Source organism: Rhipicephalus microplus, chromosome 4 (genome assembly GCF_043290135.1).
Source record: "Rhipicephalus microplus isolate Deutch F79 chromosome 4, USDA_Rmic, whole genome shotgun sequence".
Taxonomy (NCBI): Eukaryota; Metazoa; Arthropoda; class Arachnida; order Ixodida; family Ixodidae; genus Rhipicephalus; species Rhipicephalus microplus.
The window spans coordinates 152,415,819-152,433,629 of NC_134703.1; the positions used below are offsets into that span (position 1 = coordinate 152,415,819).

The 17,811-nt window shown below is 44.3% G+C and overlaps 1 protein-coding gene across 1 annotated transcript; it reads left to right on the forward strand.

The window, feature by feature from the left end:
- The first annotated feature begins 110 nt into the window (after positions 1-110).
- LOC119172416 (uncharacterized) lies at positions 111-15,715 on the forward strand. Its single transcript, XM_037423515.2, has 6 exons — positions 111-322; positions 510-682; positions 788-1,998; positions 10,870-10,982; positions 12,011-12,198; positions 15,476-15,715. The coding sequence occupies exons 1-6, from the start codon at positions 198-200 to the stop codon at positions 15,649-15,651; spliced, it is 1,986 nt and encodes a 661-aa protein (XP_037279412.2). The 5' UTR covers positions 111-197; the 3' UTR covers positions 15,652-15,715.
- The last annotated feature ends 2,096 nt before the right edge of the window (positions 15,716-17,811 follow it).

Sequence of the window (17,811 nt, forward strand, 5' to 3'; positions counted from 1 at the left end):
CAAAAACACATTGTTAATGTTGCTGATAGCGACATCTCTGGCGAACTTCGTTAACACAAGTTCAAATATTGCAGCCTTCAAGATTGCCAACAAGCAACAAGCTGACCTCGTGCAGTTAGTGCCTCTGTCTCGGAAGCCTTGTAAACAAGCTAAAATGCGGTGATGAGTTCAAGCGGGAGCGAGGATAAACGGCCGTCATGGCGTCGTCCGGGGATGTTGTTGCCCCGGTCAAGAGCGTCGACAAGCTCAAATATCTAGAGAAATACATGTCTGGGAAAGAAAAGAAAAAGAAGAAACGAGTAAAGCCTTCCTCAACGCAAAGGTGAGTCCTCCTTTCATCGGTTTAGCATTGCGGGTACTGTGTTTACGAGCGTGTTGCGTGTCGGCAGTAAACCGCGAAAGCTCAAGTGGGCAGGCGGTTGCATTGCGGTGTTCCCGTTATGCATGCCGGATGGGACGGTTCTTATTCATGTTGTTGAGTAGCCGATTTGTGCTTTTTCGTTCAATAGGTTGCGAATACTTGATGACGACGTCGACTTGAAGCACATCCCCTCGGCACAGAGTCGCGAAGCAACACCCGAAGACGACGAACCCGTAGTCGCTTCAGTTATTGACGACCGACCTTTACAAGCCCGTGTAGCGGAGCAGTACACGCCTGCACAGTGGAAGAAAATCGGTAAAGGTTAGTTCGCTTTCTAACGCTTCCAATTCAGTGATTTGAGCGGTAAACTTAGTAGTTTATACGGTCCCATGACGCGCGTGTCCTAACTCGGTACTTCTGATTCAGATGCAGGCAAAGAAGGCGCGCTTGCCGGCAAAAGATCGGCCGAGGACAGCGACGAGTCGCCTCCGCGAAAGCGGCAGGCTTGCTACAGAGGCAGGCACGATTCCGACAGCGATCTCTCCCCGGAGCGGCCTAGCACGAATGCGGAGTTGCCGGACAAAAAGGAAGAACGTGCGAGGAGCCAGCGCAGCCGGGGGACACCACCGCCGGTGGAATCTAAAGGTTCCCGTCGCAAGCCATCTCCTGAAAGGGCGAGACAGCGTTCGTCGAGCAGTGATGCATCGCCACCGAGGAGGCCACCGTCTCCGAGCACATCAAAGAGGGAGAGAGACGATTCTCCTCAAAAGTACCATTCGTCGTCGTCATCGAAGCACAAGCGAAGTGACGACGTCCCCTCGGTTACACGCAAACACAGGAAGGAAGAGACGAGCACACGGCGAAGTTCATCTTCAGACCATTCTGGGGCCAAAGACACCAGGGTTAAAGTGAAAGAGGAACCGACTGAACAAATGACAGAAAGAAAGAACAGTCGAAGCAAAAATGACGACAAGCACAGTCGAACTCATGCACGAAATGAACCACCCGAGCCGCCTTCCAAATCGAGAAGAGGCCATACCGAATCCGAGCACAGCTCGACCAGAAACAAGTCCCACAGGCACGACAAGAGACATCATTCACCCAATCACGCCGATGTGCGCATTAAGGTTGAACCGCAGTCTCCGAGCGACGAACGTGGTGTTGAGAGGATGCCACGAGCGCGGCACGACTCCGACAGTGATCTATCACCGGCGAGGACTTCACGTGCTGCTGAAAACATTGACAGCGACCTTTCACCGGAGCGTTCTCGAAAAACGAATGACAGTGTCCCCTGTAGGCGCGATTCAGACAGTGACCTGTCGCCACCACGCCCAGGGAAAGCGCCGGAAAAGGGCAGCGGCTCGGACAGTGATTTGACACCAGCGCGTCAGCCTCGCTGTATGAGTGAGAGCCCTGTGCCGTTCAGGCTCCGTGGCTCTGACCCCGTGAAGGTTTCGTGCCCCGATGGCTCTGGGCACTACCTAGTTGAACCAGGTGAATTGCGTGAGAAGTTCCGAGAGCGCTCAAAGCAGACACCCCACAAAAGTAGAAAAGTGACTAGAAAAGGTTCGCCCTCAAAGCATAAGGCGGAAAAGCACCGGAAAGAGGAAGGGGAAAGCACAAAGAGCAAAGAAGTGGTGAGAATGTTTGCTTATTATGATGCCTTTTTTATACTCTGAGGTCTGAACATAATTTTTAGATTTACTGCTTTACTTTTAGAAAAACATTCACTTATTACTCCTATAAGTGAATGTTGTTTTGGATGGACGTTTTTTTAATGTGTCATTCAGTGCATTTCCATCTATGTATGAAGATCAGCCGAGAGGCTGGGGAACATTTTTCGTTTGTGATTCTATTAACAACAGCATTAACTATATTGTATTAGTACTATTCCGACGTTTGTAGTTATACAGCTATGCATACAAGCGAACAAACCAGGTAGCTGAAACAATTGGAACAGCCTTTTCAATGTTTCAAAATTAAAGCCAACTCAGTGGCTGCATCTCTTCACATTCTATTTTTTTTAATCTGTTTGCCTTTTTCTTCCGGTTTCCATGTGTAAGGCAACCTGTCAGAAATAAGTTTGGTCCATGCCAGTGCTCACACTTTCATTCTTGCTCAGATGGATGGCAGGCTTTGAATACATTCCCGGAAGAAATGCTGGTAGTATTTTTGCGTGATCTACACGTGTTGTATATCTGCAGTTTAGTACGCTACACTGCACGGTGAACCTTTTTGAGGCAACAGAAACATGTGGTGTCCACACAGGTGCCAAAATCATATGCTGCCTTGCACTTGCTCACATTGTGGCACAGATTCCCCGCCTTTTTGGAGTGCCACCAACAGCATTCAGATGGTTTTGTGTAATAGCAGTACATAAGAAATATTAGGCATACATTTCTTTATATGTGTGTATAATAAATAGCTACTGATCATCAGTAGCTATTGGATAAGACGCTGTGTCACTGTAGTGTCCACAGTAATATTGAGCAGAACAGACCTTGGACTAACAGAACCCATGTGAACACATCTTGCGTTGCTTGAGCATTTGAAGTGAAGTAACATATTTTACCATACCACAGAATCACACAAGTTATGAAAGGCACTCATTATAACTTGAGGCTGCTTAAGTAGGGAGCCTTCCACCACATTCACGGCCGCATTTTTGACTTGTGGGTTGTGTAGACTGAAGGCCAAAAAGATTAATGCAGCAAGAGCAGCAGCAATAGGGTCATGCAGTCCAAAGTTATTCAGCCTAGAAAATAAGAATAGGTCAAAAAATGCCTACCCTCAACTCTATTTCAATGGCACCGTGTGACCATATTTCACTCACCTTTGGCATTGCAAGGTGCTGTCGATGAAATAAGCTGAAAGAAACTACATAGGGGAAGCTTGCACACCATCGTTGCCAGTTCCATCCAGTGCAACAATCATGCTATTGCCACAGAATCAAAATCTGGCGTCGCACTCCTTGAACCCCGAGCAAAAGAGTGAGTCCAATGATAATGCATTGAGGAGAAAAACATTCATCTTTTGATTATTGTAACACTCACTAGTGCGCAACATGAAGAAAGTTAGGTTGCTCAGGAGAGGGTATACAGGCAAGAAGGAAAACTTTCGTGCAGCGATAAACCTCATGTGCACAGTTCTCTCTGCTCGGATGCAACAAGCTAATGGCGTATTCGGTTGGCTGCTCTGGTTCTCTGGCTCAGAGTCGCCAGATGCAGAGGCGGCTCGCAATCGGAGCGCGAGAGGCAGCGTACCAACCGAATACATTGGCGATCTGAGAGGACGGGAAGCTGTCGGGTAAACATTGTTGTGCCACGTCTATAAGTGGTGCCAATCAGTTCAGTGGACATCTCTGACTCTTTCTCTCTCTTTGACATGTCTGGGAATGACATGTCAGGGGCAGCGAGAACCTTCTGAGCTGTGCACATAAATCTGGCGATTGTCCTCGTGCGAACTGCTATCTCCAAGTCAAATCATGAGGTTGTCTGGTAGCTGCGGTAACAATAGCATTGACGTTTCCTCCGCCTTGGATAGCCGTCTCGTTACTGACATGGTGCATTTATGGCTTTGTATAAGTGAATTTGACCCACATGCACACAAAAACGCCGTTAACAACACACGTGCACTAAGTATTATGCGCCCGGCGATGCCCTCATCCGAAATGCACGCTCGCGCTCCTCACCTCACCTCGTTCACCTGTGGGCAGCCACGTGATTGGCCAGCATGTGTCACATGATCCGTCCTCTAGGTCAAATTGTGCCACGCTCCCACTTCGAAGTCGGAGTGGTCGGGAGCACTCCCAGTCAGAGGCTGACGCTCTGATAGAGCCAACCGAAGGTAGTCCGAGCGCTCAAATTTTATCAACCGAAGGTGCAGCTACTTTTCAGAGCTCTCAAAAACGCCCAACCGAATAGGCTATAAAAAGCAGGCAGTAGCGCTACCTTGTTTTTAAGTTGCAGAGCTTCTTTTTTTTCTTTTGGCGTCTGTTTGTATTAGCATGTAAATACAGCGAACAGCGGTTCCTCTAACTCGAAAGGAAAATACTTGGATCGCTTCAGTAACAATCAAGATTGTACTGCATGTGTAAAACAAGTCAGCTCGAGAGCAGATGACAAAGCTGTTTGTATTTTAAGCCCCAGAGTGAGAAATACAGAAGCAGCAGTTGTCTGCAAGGCACAATGGGTGTGAGTTATGTTTAAACTAGCTGCATATATATAGATATATAAAAAGAAATGCATGCCTAATGTTTCTTATGTACTGCTATTACACAAAACCATCTGAACGCTGTTAGTGGCACTGCGGAAAGCCGGGGAATTTGTGTCAAAATGTGAGCAAGTGCAAGGCAGCATATGATCTTGGCACTTGTGTGGACACCACATGTTTCTGTTGCCTCAAGGAGGTGCACCGTGCAGTGAAGCGTACTTACAGTTAGGTATCCAAGGATGCAGCAGATGTTCTACGTAAAGCTTTTTTTTTTTGCTTAAAACAAAAACCACTATGATCAAACATTCAGAAATGAATTTCTCTTGTTTATCCTTTCAAGTGAGTGCAGTGGATTTTTACTTAAACCGCATAAGCGATCTGCATTGGCCTGAACATGAGTCATTTTGTACGTTTTTCTATGTTTGCACCCATTTCTCCTCAAAACTGCAAACTGCTCGCCATGGAGCTCCATACTTTTGTAATGCTTACTGGCAATTATTCAGCCACATGATGCAGTTATATTGGGTTTATAGCCTGCAGAAACTTTAAGTTGTATAAGATGGCACAGAGTTGCCATTTTCAGGGGTGGAACAGTTGCGCCGAACTGCACCAAAACCATGAAGTTTGCCTAAACTGCACCACACTGTGCCAGGATGCTCAACTAGTCTCAAATTTTTTTCAGTTGTGCTAATTGCAGCCAGAAATGGAGACCACGTCGGCAACCTTTAGTTAGAAACCGAACACTGTGCGCACACCCTAACCCCAAACTACTGTGTAAAGTATATTCTAATCAGGCCAGTACTACAGTGCACTAGGATAGGCGCAGTGTATTCAGACGGCGGCACGCGTCAAGTGCTTCTTTGAAGCTGGGAGTGTAGGTGGATCCTGGATGTATGCGGCGGTACTGTAGTCGCGTGGACTCTACAGATGCGGGTTGCGGATGGTTGCTGCGTGCTTGCAGAGCTCCAGCTTGCTCATGAACAGACGCAGTATTTCTTTCACCCAGTGACATATTATAGCCGCAAAATAATCTATACACATAGCAAAGAAACACATAGTGACAGGACGGATGGCTGTCCGTCGGCACGCATTTCTTGGCTCTGTGTATTCACAGCTAAAATATGTCATTGAGCAAGTACCAAGTAGACCAAGAAATAGTCTTTTTAAAACATATTTCTGTCACTTGTTCGAGTATTTAAAAATAGAATATTTTATATATTTATTGACCTCTCAATTAAGCAATAATAAGTTGACGAATTTCTTTGGTACTGTGAGACATTCTTGCAGATCCAACAATCACCCAATGCCGGCTCAGTTTTTTATTGTTGTCAATTGCCTGTCGTTTTATAACTTGGCAACGGCAATGCAAAAGGGAAACTCTGATGACAGTGAAAACTTGGTCTCACCATTTCAGTCACTTCATGAGTTAGCTGAAGCCGTAAACCTGACACTAATACAAGAAAAGCTACTTATTTCAACTCAAAGGAGACTATAAAACTTTTCTAATTAAGTAGAGTTCTTAATAACAGGTGGGCACTAGAATGAATAGACATCACTCCACACTGTGCGGGCAGAACCCAAAAAAGCTACTCCTTGACTCTTTGTCACAACATAGGTGATACCGCATGTTTGTGGCACTTGGTTTCGTAAATTGAGTTTATGGAGCTGTAACAGTGAACACAATTGAATGGTCAGCTGGTGATACGCCAGAAACAAGCACCGACATGCATTCATGTGAGAAGTGAGCCTGTGTGTCGAAATATATGGCGCTATTCATACTGCGAAGCATGTTTATTTACATGGCGGATCTAACATTATCAAAATTAAAAGTAATGAGCAATTTTCATTTGTTTGTGTTTTTTCCGTTTAGGCTGTATGAGCATTGCTTGCAGCTTGTTTAAGAGATCTAGTGCAGTGTTTGAATCCTTTGCATCTCTAGTAAAGTTGGTTTGGTTTGGTTTTTAACACATTGTGGTCATTTTGGGCTGGCCTCTATAAGGAGCAATGAAAACCAGAAGCTCGAATCAACCATTGTCTTTACCGACGCGTTCGAATTATCAGAAGTTTTTCCCCATAGAAATACACAAGACTCTGCCGAGACCAGTTCAAATTAACTGCAAAGTTGAATTAATTAACTTTTATTGTAGAGCAAATGGTAAACAGTATTCCAGCTGAGCGCCGGGCTTATGTGGAAGAAAAGAGCGAGGACGGCCTTAACCATTCATTATATGGCCGGGTATGTTGCACACAAATTTTTCCCCCGCAACAAATGTAGAGACTGCTACTCTCACATTTTGCGTAACTCTAGTGTACGTAGTGGAGTGTCAAAGCTCACAGAAATTTGTGACAGGGGCGGCTTGCTGTAAGTTGCTTTTTGAAGCAGTAAAAAAAAACTTGAGGGACTATTCACAATCTTCTTCGGCCAAGAGATAGTAGCGACACCATGATCGATGTCACGATTCTAGTGAAAGCTGAAATTGCATGCTCATTGTTTTACATCAACAGTCATGCGCTTTTATGTGCTAACAAGGCTACACATTTATGGTAAAGGTCTGAATCAGTCAAGAGAAGAAGGATGAAAAAAAAAAAGTTGCACTTGAAAGTTAGCAGTTGTTCTTGGCAGGCTAGTGCATCATGTATTCTGAGAGTCACTTGCACTTTTTATTCAAATGTACAAATTTTCTGTTCTTTGGAAAAGCTAATTTTGTTAATATAAACGAAGGAATTCATTTAAACATATCAGTACTGCTGTTGGTCTCCATGGTGTGAGTTGTCACGCTATTTTTCAGTGTTTTGGCATGCTTGGCACGATTCATTCAGAGGTGCCTCGTCTTTGCGTCTTTCGTACGAGTTTTATTCCTTTCATAGAAACGTATGATGCCTGTATGTCTTAATATTAAGACACATGATGATGAGCACTTCATGGTGTAAATAAAAAAAACAAATCATGAATAAACTACGTGCATGCAGTCATTGCAGGGTATTTGAAAATCACATGAATGAATGAATGACAAATGTCTTTTGCGCATAGGTAAGTGCCAAGCAGATATTTTTGGCTTGGGGTTATGTAGAGTTTTGTATTCTCTTCTGTAGTATTGGTTGACGAACTATGCGCTTGACGTTAGGTCGCTTACGCCATGGCTGCATTTTCGCAAATACGCACTGCAAATCAGTGTGCAGCTGAAATTGAAGTGACTTGAAATCGATTCAAAACACTTTCTACGGTGCTCCATTTTGCTTGAGTATTTCTTGCAGGTAAACCCATTGATCCAATTTTATATCTCTTATATAAACTTGCATTCCGAGCATGCATCTTCACATCTGCCAAACATTCGCGAGTCTATTGAGTGCGATAGAGAATGATTGCAGCACTTTTAATGCAATAGCTTGAAGAGCTGGTTTTACTTATATTCTGGTGTTGATGTTTTAAAGAGGAGTGTGATGCGCTGCGCCATCAGTTCAACATTCATCAGTTCGTACAGCCAATGAGGGAGCCTTCATGTGCGCGGAGCCTTCATGGGTGCACCGCCTCCGCGCGCACATGAAGGCTCCCTACAGCTAATGCTCCTGCAGCACCATCTCATGCTTACCGCATGGCCCCTTCCTGAATACACTGCCCCTATTCTTGTACACAATAGTCAGGACACTTGCAAAACGCCATCGACCAGACGAAGTAACAATGCCACGCGCCCTTCGGTTTGCTAACCACAGTCAATATTTATCGGCGGGATGACGCAACTTCAAGACAAAAGTGTGTTGCTGTAGCCAGCAACACCTCGCGGTAAATATAAGTTTCCTAGTCAGCAAACGCGGCTATGTCATGCTATAGAAGCTAAAGCTGGAAGTGTATGCCACTGTTATGCCTGTGAACAAACTCTATGTGCTGCGAACACCGGCACTGCTGGTGACCGTGTTAGTCACCTTAGCAAGGGCACATCTGATAGATACTCTGTGATGTCCGCTGTTGTTACTTTATCTAGTCAAACGTGCCTTGCAAGCAAGCCAAGAAGTTGTGCCCTAAACCTAACCTATCGTGAAAAAAAAGGGGGGGGGGGGGGTGTAGCAGTTCGAAACTTTCTTGGCCCCCCCTACTAACCCGTGAAAAACACCGCTTAAGCCACCTTCGCTGCAGTACACTGGTGGCTTAAAAAAGCGTTTTAAGATTTGGAAGGGGTTGTTAGCACTAGTCACAGTACACCACAGAATTTGTTCAATTGCTCATACTTGTATATGCCTCATAATGATGAGCACTAATATTATCACTGCCGTTTGCAAAAGTTATTGGCAATCATTCGGAGCACTGTATGATATTTCTGCAGCCGTAAAAAAATTGAACAAAACAGTGCGTAAGTTTTTTTTTACCAACCCTACTCCTCAGTTTTACGAATCTCCCGTATCTTGAGGTCACCAGCTTCGCAAATCCGCATCTGAATCCTCAAAGTCTCTCAAATAATTCAATTTGACAGGTGTGGCAAATGCTAATGTGTACTTTATCATTGTGTGGTAAGGTGGTCCAAAATGCTACTTTTATTGAAATAGCAGTGCTCATATTCGCTTAGCACGATTTAGGGGATGGTGAATGGTTCGTATATAATTTTTTTTCTAAATGTGAGCCTTCTTTTTCATTTTGCTCCAAGTTTGGTCTTTCATGATAAAATTGAAAGCTTTTTTTCACGGAATACCTGCTCCAAAAGTAACACTTTGTTGCTCCGAAAATTGCTCAAAATTCCATTTCGGCTGCTGCACTCTTGCATGTTTCTTCACCAGAAAGCATATCATTAGTAAACATTAAAGGATGCTAATATGAGCCAATAAGAAAGGGGCATTCTTTCTGTTGTGTCAAGGCACACTGCTTAGAAATGTCTTTGAGAGATTTTTCAGCAACTAATGTCTTGCCCACCTCAACAGTACTCAAATCACCCGTAAGGCCAGAAAAAAGTTTTTTTTTTGGTCAAGTACTGCATCAAGAAAAAAAGTCCATTGAAATGATTGCCGACAATTTTGTATTATAGAATCTGCTTGCCCCGCCACGGTGGTCTAGTGGCTAAGGTACTCGGCTGCTGACCCGCAGGTCGCGGGTTCGAATCCCGGCTGCGGCGGCTGCATTTCCGATGGAGGCGGAAATGTTGTAGGCCCGTGTGCTCAGATTTGGGTGCACGTTAAAGAACCCCAGGTGGTCAAAATTTCCGGAGCCCTCCACTACGGCGTCTCTCATAATCATATGGTGGTTTTGGGACGTTAAACCCCACATATCAATCAATCAATTAGAATCTGCTTGGGTCAAGGGCAGTGCCTGGGATGTTTGGCATGTGATAATCCAACACTAGCAGTGGAGTCCCTAGATAAACCCACTTGTGATTTTTAATTTGTTTCATGTTTTCCCTAGAAACCAGACTTAGTGGTAAGATTGCTTTTTTTTGATACCTTTGCTTTAGTTTTCTTTTTAAATTCTCTTGGTGCGAATATTCTGAGACCCTCCACATAAGCTTTTCTGAAGCCCCAAGTAAGTAGATTCAGAGGTTGTGTTTGTTCCGCCAGCCTAATAAAAAAAATTCTGCCTTTCAGCACTTGCGTTGTTCAAGGTGCAGTAATACCTTGCTTCTTCCTTCTCTGTGCGATTTTATGTCGCTATGCTGTGGGTCTGTGCAGAAAGAAATTGGGAAGGGGTAGAGGGGGGAGTGGGCGATGAGAAATAAGTTCGGCGGCACTTTGGGCATGCTAGTTGGTTTGGGCATGCTAGGTGGACGCAAGTCCAGAGTGTTCGAAAGCTCTTGAGTAGTGTACCAGAGCCTAGTTCAGTGACTACATTGAATTGGGACTAAGGCAGTGGTTAGTGAAGCATAGCCTTGGCTGCTTTTGTGCCACTAAAAACTGAACTAACTAACTAAAGCAATGTTCGCTAAGTATTTAGCTGGACCAAAGCAGATTTATGCATCCCTCTAACAGAGCACTCAAGAGAAGTGAAATGTTTTCCAGTTTTGTAATTTTTCTGCTTTACAGATTAACTGTACTTCCTGAGCTGTCATTTTGTGCTTTTGTGTGAGGCTTTGAAATGACTATTATATGGTACGTTGAAATGTCTTTCAAGAGCATACACTTATAAATCTGTGCTTATAAATACACTCATAACGTTCTGTTTTCATAAAGTTAGCTCCAATTTTTTTTCAGCACATAGGAACCTTGGGAGGGTGAAAGAATTTACTTTCATGTCAGACATTGTCGACTTGAAATTGAAGCATGCTGGCCGTAACACCCTTGGGAGGTGCAAGTGCTTAATTCTGCTCATGTTTTTGTAGGAAAAAGTGCAAGAAATTGTGAAGCTTCGAGACACCACTAAAGCAGACAAAGCCAAGGAGAAAGCCGCGAAAGAAGCCGAAATGGCCAGCATCTATAGCAAGTGGGGAAAAGGGTAAAAAAATTTTTTCTACCTCATGCTTCACACAGACCTTCACAAACTTCACAGTGCACTGCATGGACTGTGAGCTGTTTCGTCAAAAAATTGATATTACTAATAGACAGACTAACACAAATTGGCACCAAGATGTGCTGCTGTTGATGGTGTGAACTGTGTGCATAAAAGCGTCAAAGCAAAATAGAGTATCTTACAGTGTAACGAAAGCTACATAATGCCAAGTTGTGAAATCTAGAGTTTGATGAAAATTCGTCTGGTCGGGACTAATCATGGTCAAGAGGTGTAAAAGTAAGACGCCGACCAAAAAACACTTTAGAAATAACAGACGTTTCGGCTTCCGTACGGGGGCTTTGTTCACAAAATGTCAGGTTTTCTATAATAAGTAGCTCTGTTTCCTTTTCTATTAACAAATCAGCATGAATAAGAACAGAGGCACCAGCCTGTATCGACCGCCTGTTGCTTTTGTTTGTATAAATGACAATAAGACTGATCTTCTGTGTACCTGAACTTATTTGGCTAGATATGTTCACAATTTTTCATTTGCCTACATTCAAAATGTTCATGAAACATGACTACAGGTCGAATTCGAACGACAGTGGCAACATTCTAGCTCAGTCACAGTAGTATAGTCGTCATGTTGCTCGGCTGCTGACCTGTATGTTGCGAGTTTAATTCCAGCTGCGGTGGTCATTTTTTGATAGAGGCGGCATAATGCTAGTGGCCAATGTTAGTGCATGTTGAAGAACGTCAGATGGTCAAAATTTCCGGAGACATTCAGCACAGTGTCCCTCATAATTGTGCCGTGGTTTTGGCTTGTAAAACTGCAGATATTACTGTTATTATTAATGCATTCCAGTTGCATGAACCTCTGCGTGTTTGTGCCTTCTTGCTCACGTGGATTCAAAACCCAAGCTAGCATTTGGGCTCTGAATCATGACACGCATGCCGCAGTGTCCAGTGTGGAGCTGTCGTTTCGCTTCGAAGGTTGTCCCACACCTGAATGTCGATATCTTCACTCACTTCAGCCTCGCTCAACAGCAGCAGCAGGACCAAAATTTGGCCGAACACCTGCACGAAATGTCAAAGCCCTTCAGTCGTTATGAGGACGACGAAGACCTGGAGAAGCACTTGAAGGACCAGGAGAGAGAGGGTGACCCGATGCTGGACTACATTCGAAAGAAAAAGAAGAAGCAAGCGGGGGAAGGTGCTTCGGGTATGTAGCATCACCGACTGTGAACACTTCTTTATTTATCCACCGGACGTGGTAGCTAGCATCTGTGGCATTGCGCTCCTATGTGTGAGGGTTGGGGTTTGATTACCAGCTGAGGTGGCTGCGTTTGGACGGGTGCAAAATGCAAGGTAATTTAGGTAGTTTTATCTAGCTACATGTTAAACGACCCCAGGTGCTCAAAGGTAGTCTAGTGTACCTTGCTACAGTAGGCCTCAAATTCATTTCATGAATTCGGTGCATGAAACCTGATAAATTTTAGCGCTTTACTGGTTTGCCATCTTTTTAGGTTTGTTTTAGCTTTATTCACCACCACTGCCTTGTCTACAGCTGAAAGTGTATTTATCTCAAAAGTGTTGTGGTTCGGGCGAGTTGGTTATCCATGAACTTAGCTTGTATCAGCGCGGCACATATGAAAATAAAAGGGGAAAGACAACAGAGACGTCTACAAAGGTAGGCGGTAATATTTCTAGACGTCTTTGTCGTCTTTCCCCTTTTATTTTCATATGTGCCGCGTTAATACAAGCTAAGTTCATGTGTTTATCTGCAGTGGCTTTGAGTGGCACTGGATAGCACTGTTAAAGCACTGTAAACATACACAGATACCTGTGAATATTAAATGAGAAACTGTGCCTACATAATGAAAAGCTATGAGGATGAGAGAAATGTGGCTCGTGCCGCAAAGCAAAATAAAAAAATTAAGAACAAAGGAAAAGAAGTGGGGCTTGTGCACACATAACCTGATCTTCGGGTCGTGTGTATAGGAGAACACAGGGAAAATATCTATGCTGCTTGTGAACGTTTGTTGAGGCAAAGGGTTAGACAAGCGGTAATCGGCCGAAGGGCGAAACTGAAACTAGTTGGCACACCTCTGTAGTAAAGCGTAAAAAAAAAAAGAGAGAGAGATCGGCGCTACAGGGATCAGCTTTGGGCCGTCTAGAGAGCTCACGATGCGGGAGTCAAGCTTAGCCTGCTCGTTTCAACGCGAGAGAAGCCAACTGCACTCTAGTCACATCTTTCAGGACACTAAATAAGGTTCCTCCATCCATGTATTGGCGCAAGAAAAAAATTCCATATATTGCTACAGTGTGAGAGCACATGCCAAGCAAAAGAAAACTGAGAAAAGGTGCGTTTTTTTTTACATACGAGTGATGACATTTATGTACATCATTGACTATCTTGAAGACGTTAGCGGAGCACGTGCGTGTACATTGTTGACCCTGAAGGGGTTAAGCAGAGGGCCAACGATGCAAACTTGAAGAGCCGCACTGAAATATTCTTCTGGTCTTTTTGGATTGCTGCAGACACGTGCACCAGTTTATTTAACTAGAATCAAAACAGTTGAAACTTTTTATAAGAGACACTGAGACAACAGACATTTTGGTAAAAGAGACACCAATCTCTTACAGGGTTGATAAAAAAATGAGAACCTGGTACCCTGCTCATAAGGGACATCTCATATAAGAGACAAATTCTTCCCAGTGCATGTCTCTTATAATGGCAATCAAGTTTACTATACCATAACTGATGGAATTCTCGTAATTAAGAAATGAACCAATAACTTTTGGGCCCACTTGTGTCCTCTTGCTGCATAGCCGATGGCAACATTGGGAAGGCAAGAAGAAGCGATTTATGACTGCTCTTGACCTAGCACTTTACTATGTTCTCTGCTGTGTGCACTGCAGTGATAGTCAGCCCACCATATGTTCCCAGAACCTTCATGTACACTTTGGCTACATTTACTTGATGCCTTAAACAAGCATTTTACGAAGCCTTCAATCAGCTTTATGCCGTGGCACCAGGGCAGTGCTCTGTCTTACGGCTCTCATAAGAGAGCTGTGTACACGCACTGTCGTGCTCCTGCTGAGCAGCCTTGTGCATTCTTTGTGATAGTGCACGCGCCCTTCTGAGCATTCCGTGAAGCTGGAGCTTCGTAATCCGTTATGACAACTTGGCGGGGCGAACACGCCTGACAAAGTAAGAAGGCACACAAACAAGTGCACCTTCTAACTTTGTCTCGTTCGTTTGCGCTGCCAAGTTGTCATAATGACAACCTAACAACTCTCCAGCTTTGTAATCCATTCATTGGTTGCTGAGCTTGCAATGTGGCTGTACAAGTGGCCATCTCAACAGTAGTGTAAAAAGCAAGTCTTGTTTTAGAGAGCAGCAATTGCCGTTGGCTGACTTGACAAACAGGCACGAACTGTAGAGACTCTTTTTTTTCTTTGCGATAATGTCACAAAGTAATGTCTTTCTTTGAGACACTTCAGTATATTCCTGCAAAAGCTCAACCACCAGTAAGATCTCTTGGAAGGTGCATAAATAATTGGCTAAACTGGCATTTTTTGCTCAAAAGAAGTGTGATTACCTCATTAACATCATTGGCTAACTTTGAATTGCAAATTGTACGTTATATGTAACTGAGAGCTTGTTCTGTAGTTTTCTAGTACGAGCAGTTACTCTAACTTGCATTGCGATCGGTGTAAGCCCAGTTCTCATTAAAGATGACCTCTGGCATTCTGGAGTTTTAATACTATGAGGTTAACTTGGGGGCTGATTATTTGTTTTTATTGTCCCTGTAATGCTAGTTGTGACAGCTCAGAAGCCGTGACATTTTGCCATCAAGCGTGAGATTGCAATTTTGATGGCTGGCCATGGTATTGATATTTATTCCAAATAGGCCAAAATGCAAAAATGATCATGCGTTAGTTATGGGTGTGTGTTAAAGAACACCCGCTGCCAAAGTTCGTTTGGAATGCCTGCTGTAGTGTCCCTCATGGCTTCTGGATGGTTCAAAGCATTCAGCATTTGTTGATAGCGCAGTGTGGTTGTACTAGTCCTTGGGACTAGTCGTGTCTGTCTCAAGTTATTTCTCATTGTTTCTTGTTTCTTCATTTTTATGGCCAGTGTCAAATAGGTAGACCAGATGCCACCTTTGTAGGTTAGTTCTGGTACTGAAGTTTAAACATTCTTGCATGGTCTGTAACAGACTGTTGTTCGAGTCTACTTTGTCTACACTGAGAAAAGACCTGCCATCAGCCAAGAAGGCCGTGTTCAGCCTTTAAGACCAACCAGCTTCGCTGTTTTTAAGCTTTTCTAAATTTATCCTTTTTGTTAGGAGGAAATTGCCTTTCACATATCTCTGCAGTGTTGAAAAGTGTGGTTAATCATTTGTTCTCGGTACGTACAGAAAACTTGGTGGCATGCAACAACCTTTTCTGGGATCCTCTTATTAAAGAATATTTGCATTTGCTTTGTGCAGGTCGTCCTGTGTACAGTGGCCCAGAGCCTCCACCAAATCGCTTCGGAATTCGTCCCGGCTACCGTTGGGATGGAGTGGACCGGTCAAATGGCTTCGAAAAGAAGCTGATAGAGTCAAAGAATAATAAGAAGGCAATGGAAGAAATTGCATACAAATGGAGCGTAGAAGACTTGTAGCCTCCATTTTAAGTTACGATTATGTAACGGCTGTTTTTACAATAAATGTTATGTAAATATTGAACCTCTTGTCTTCCATTGACTCTGGCTGTCTGCGAGTACCAAGCCACAAAGACAGTTTCTGTCATTATATATCGCCGTTTATTCATTGATGAATATTTGTTTTTTCTGTTGTGGGGTCTTTAAATAGTGTTATGACCCACGTCAGTAGGCGCCATGCTGACCCTGATAAATGTAGCCGGGCAGCGCTCCCACGCCCGCAACCCCAGTTCTCTCAGAACCAGCATTCAGCGGCGGGGAGCGACAAAAGGATTAGAAGACGGTTAGTGAGCCAATGTCCCTACAAGCAATTCCTCCGGGCCGGCTTGTTTAGCGAGACGACGAAGCAGACCGACCGCACAGGTCGTGTCTCCGCAATTCAAATATCTACTCCCTGGCTGCCCTTCCTGGGAAAGGCGGGAGAAGCAACCTAACCGCCAAATTGTTCCAGGAAAGAACCCCATTTCCCCTCTCCTCATTGAAACTCGGACCGGAGGATCATTGCTTTGGGAGATGCAATAACTATTCGGCGGACTGTGTGTTAATGACTGATGCCCTGTGGGCGGTGTCTTGTGTGTGCGATTGTGCCCCGCTGCGGTGGTCTAGTGGCTAAGGTACTCGGCTTCTGACCCGCAAGTCGCGGGATCGAATCCCGGCTGCGGCGGCTGCATTTCCGATGGAGGCGGAAATGTTGTAGGCCCGTGTGCTCAGATTTGGGTGCACGTTAAATAACCCCAGGTGGTCGAAATTTCCGGAGCCCTCCACTACGGCGTCTCTCATAATCCTAGCGTGGTTTTGGGACGTTAAACCCCACAAATCAATCAAATGTGTGTGCGATTGGTGTTCCAATCAAAGAGGAGGAGCCCGAGAGGGTTTATAACGACGTTGCAAAGTGCTGGACAGGGCTCTGAACCATGTAACTGTTCAACCACCACGCTCATGGTTTGTGAAACTCCTAACCTCTCTATGCTGTAAATAAGTGTAAATAGTGCCATAAACTTGTTTTGTTTTTCGTATCCCCATCTTGTCAGCATTCGTTTCCTCCACTCGAAGTTACGCCAGGCTACCACAAGGGGCCGGGTTCGACGTATCCCTGACGTTCCGGCAGCCCATGTCAGCGGGGAAGCGTTGGGTAGACCCTGGTCTGCAACAACTGGTGATCAGTGCTAGGATTCGAAGCGACTACTGGTGAACAGCGCAGGGATTCGCAACAATAGCATAACAGAAAAAGCACTGAGTTTACTCTGCCTCACCTGCACGATTTTAGCCCACTTTTGTGCAGGCAAAGTACATAAGAAATACAATATATGATAAGACCACACTCAGCCTAATATATGATGCATTTGCACTTGTCAAAACATTCGTGCTTCGTGACTCGTACTCAGTGCAACTTGTTGCAATTTGGATGGGCACTCTGCTCTGTATATATTCAGCGCAAAGCCATAAGTGTTGTGGAGTGAACCTTACTTTCGGTCTTTTGTATAGTGTAATATAAGGCAAGAAACGTCGCTGGATAAGTCATCTACATGTTTTTGTTGCATATGCTTGTCCACTGTCAATACTGAACATTACTATGAAAAGCATTACTACCTTTTGGTACCATTGTCTTGCCACTTATACTGTGAATATTATAACCTTCCTGTCTTTCCTCTTCTCTCTCTTTTTCTGGAGACCATAAAGTTTGCTTGAATCATAATAAATTCTAGATAATCAAGTTGCAAGCCAGTGGGTCAAAGGAACCCTGAAACATTTTTTTGCAGTTTTGTCAGCGTTTAGCCCAGAGCATCAGCGAACCATTCGCACCACGAATTTACTGACATGCCGTGTACTAAGGTCGCTATGGAGAATAATATCATACCCTCCTCCTCACTTCTGCCTGGCCTCCAACTCATGAGACACTCTGGCATCGTCAGCAATTGTGGAGCTTTCATCAGTGCACTGGATGATGTGAGCGTTTACCTGTCTAGACATCCGTGATCGCATGCCAACAAGTTGCACGCAGTCTCGGAGGCCATCACACAGTGTTCCCGGAAGCACGCACGCCATGTACAAAAGAGACCAGCGTGCAGTAATTCATATCTGCTCCAACAGGTGCCATCACTTTACCAGGAAATCTTAGTT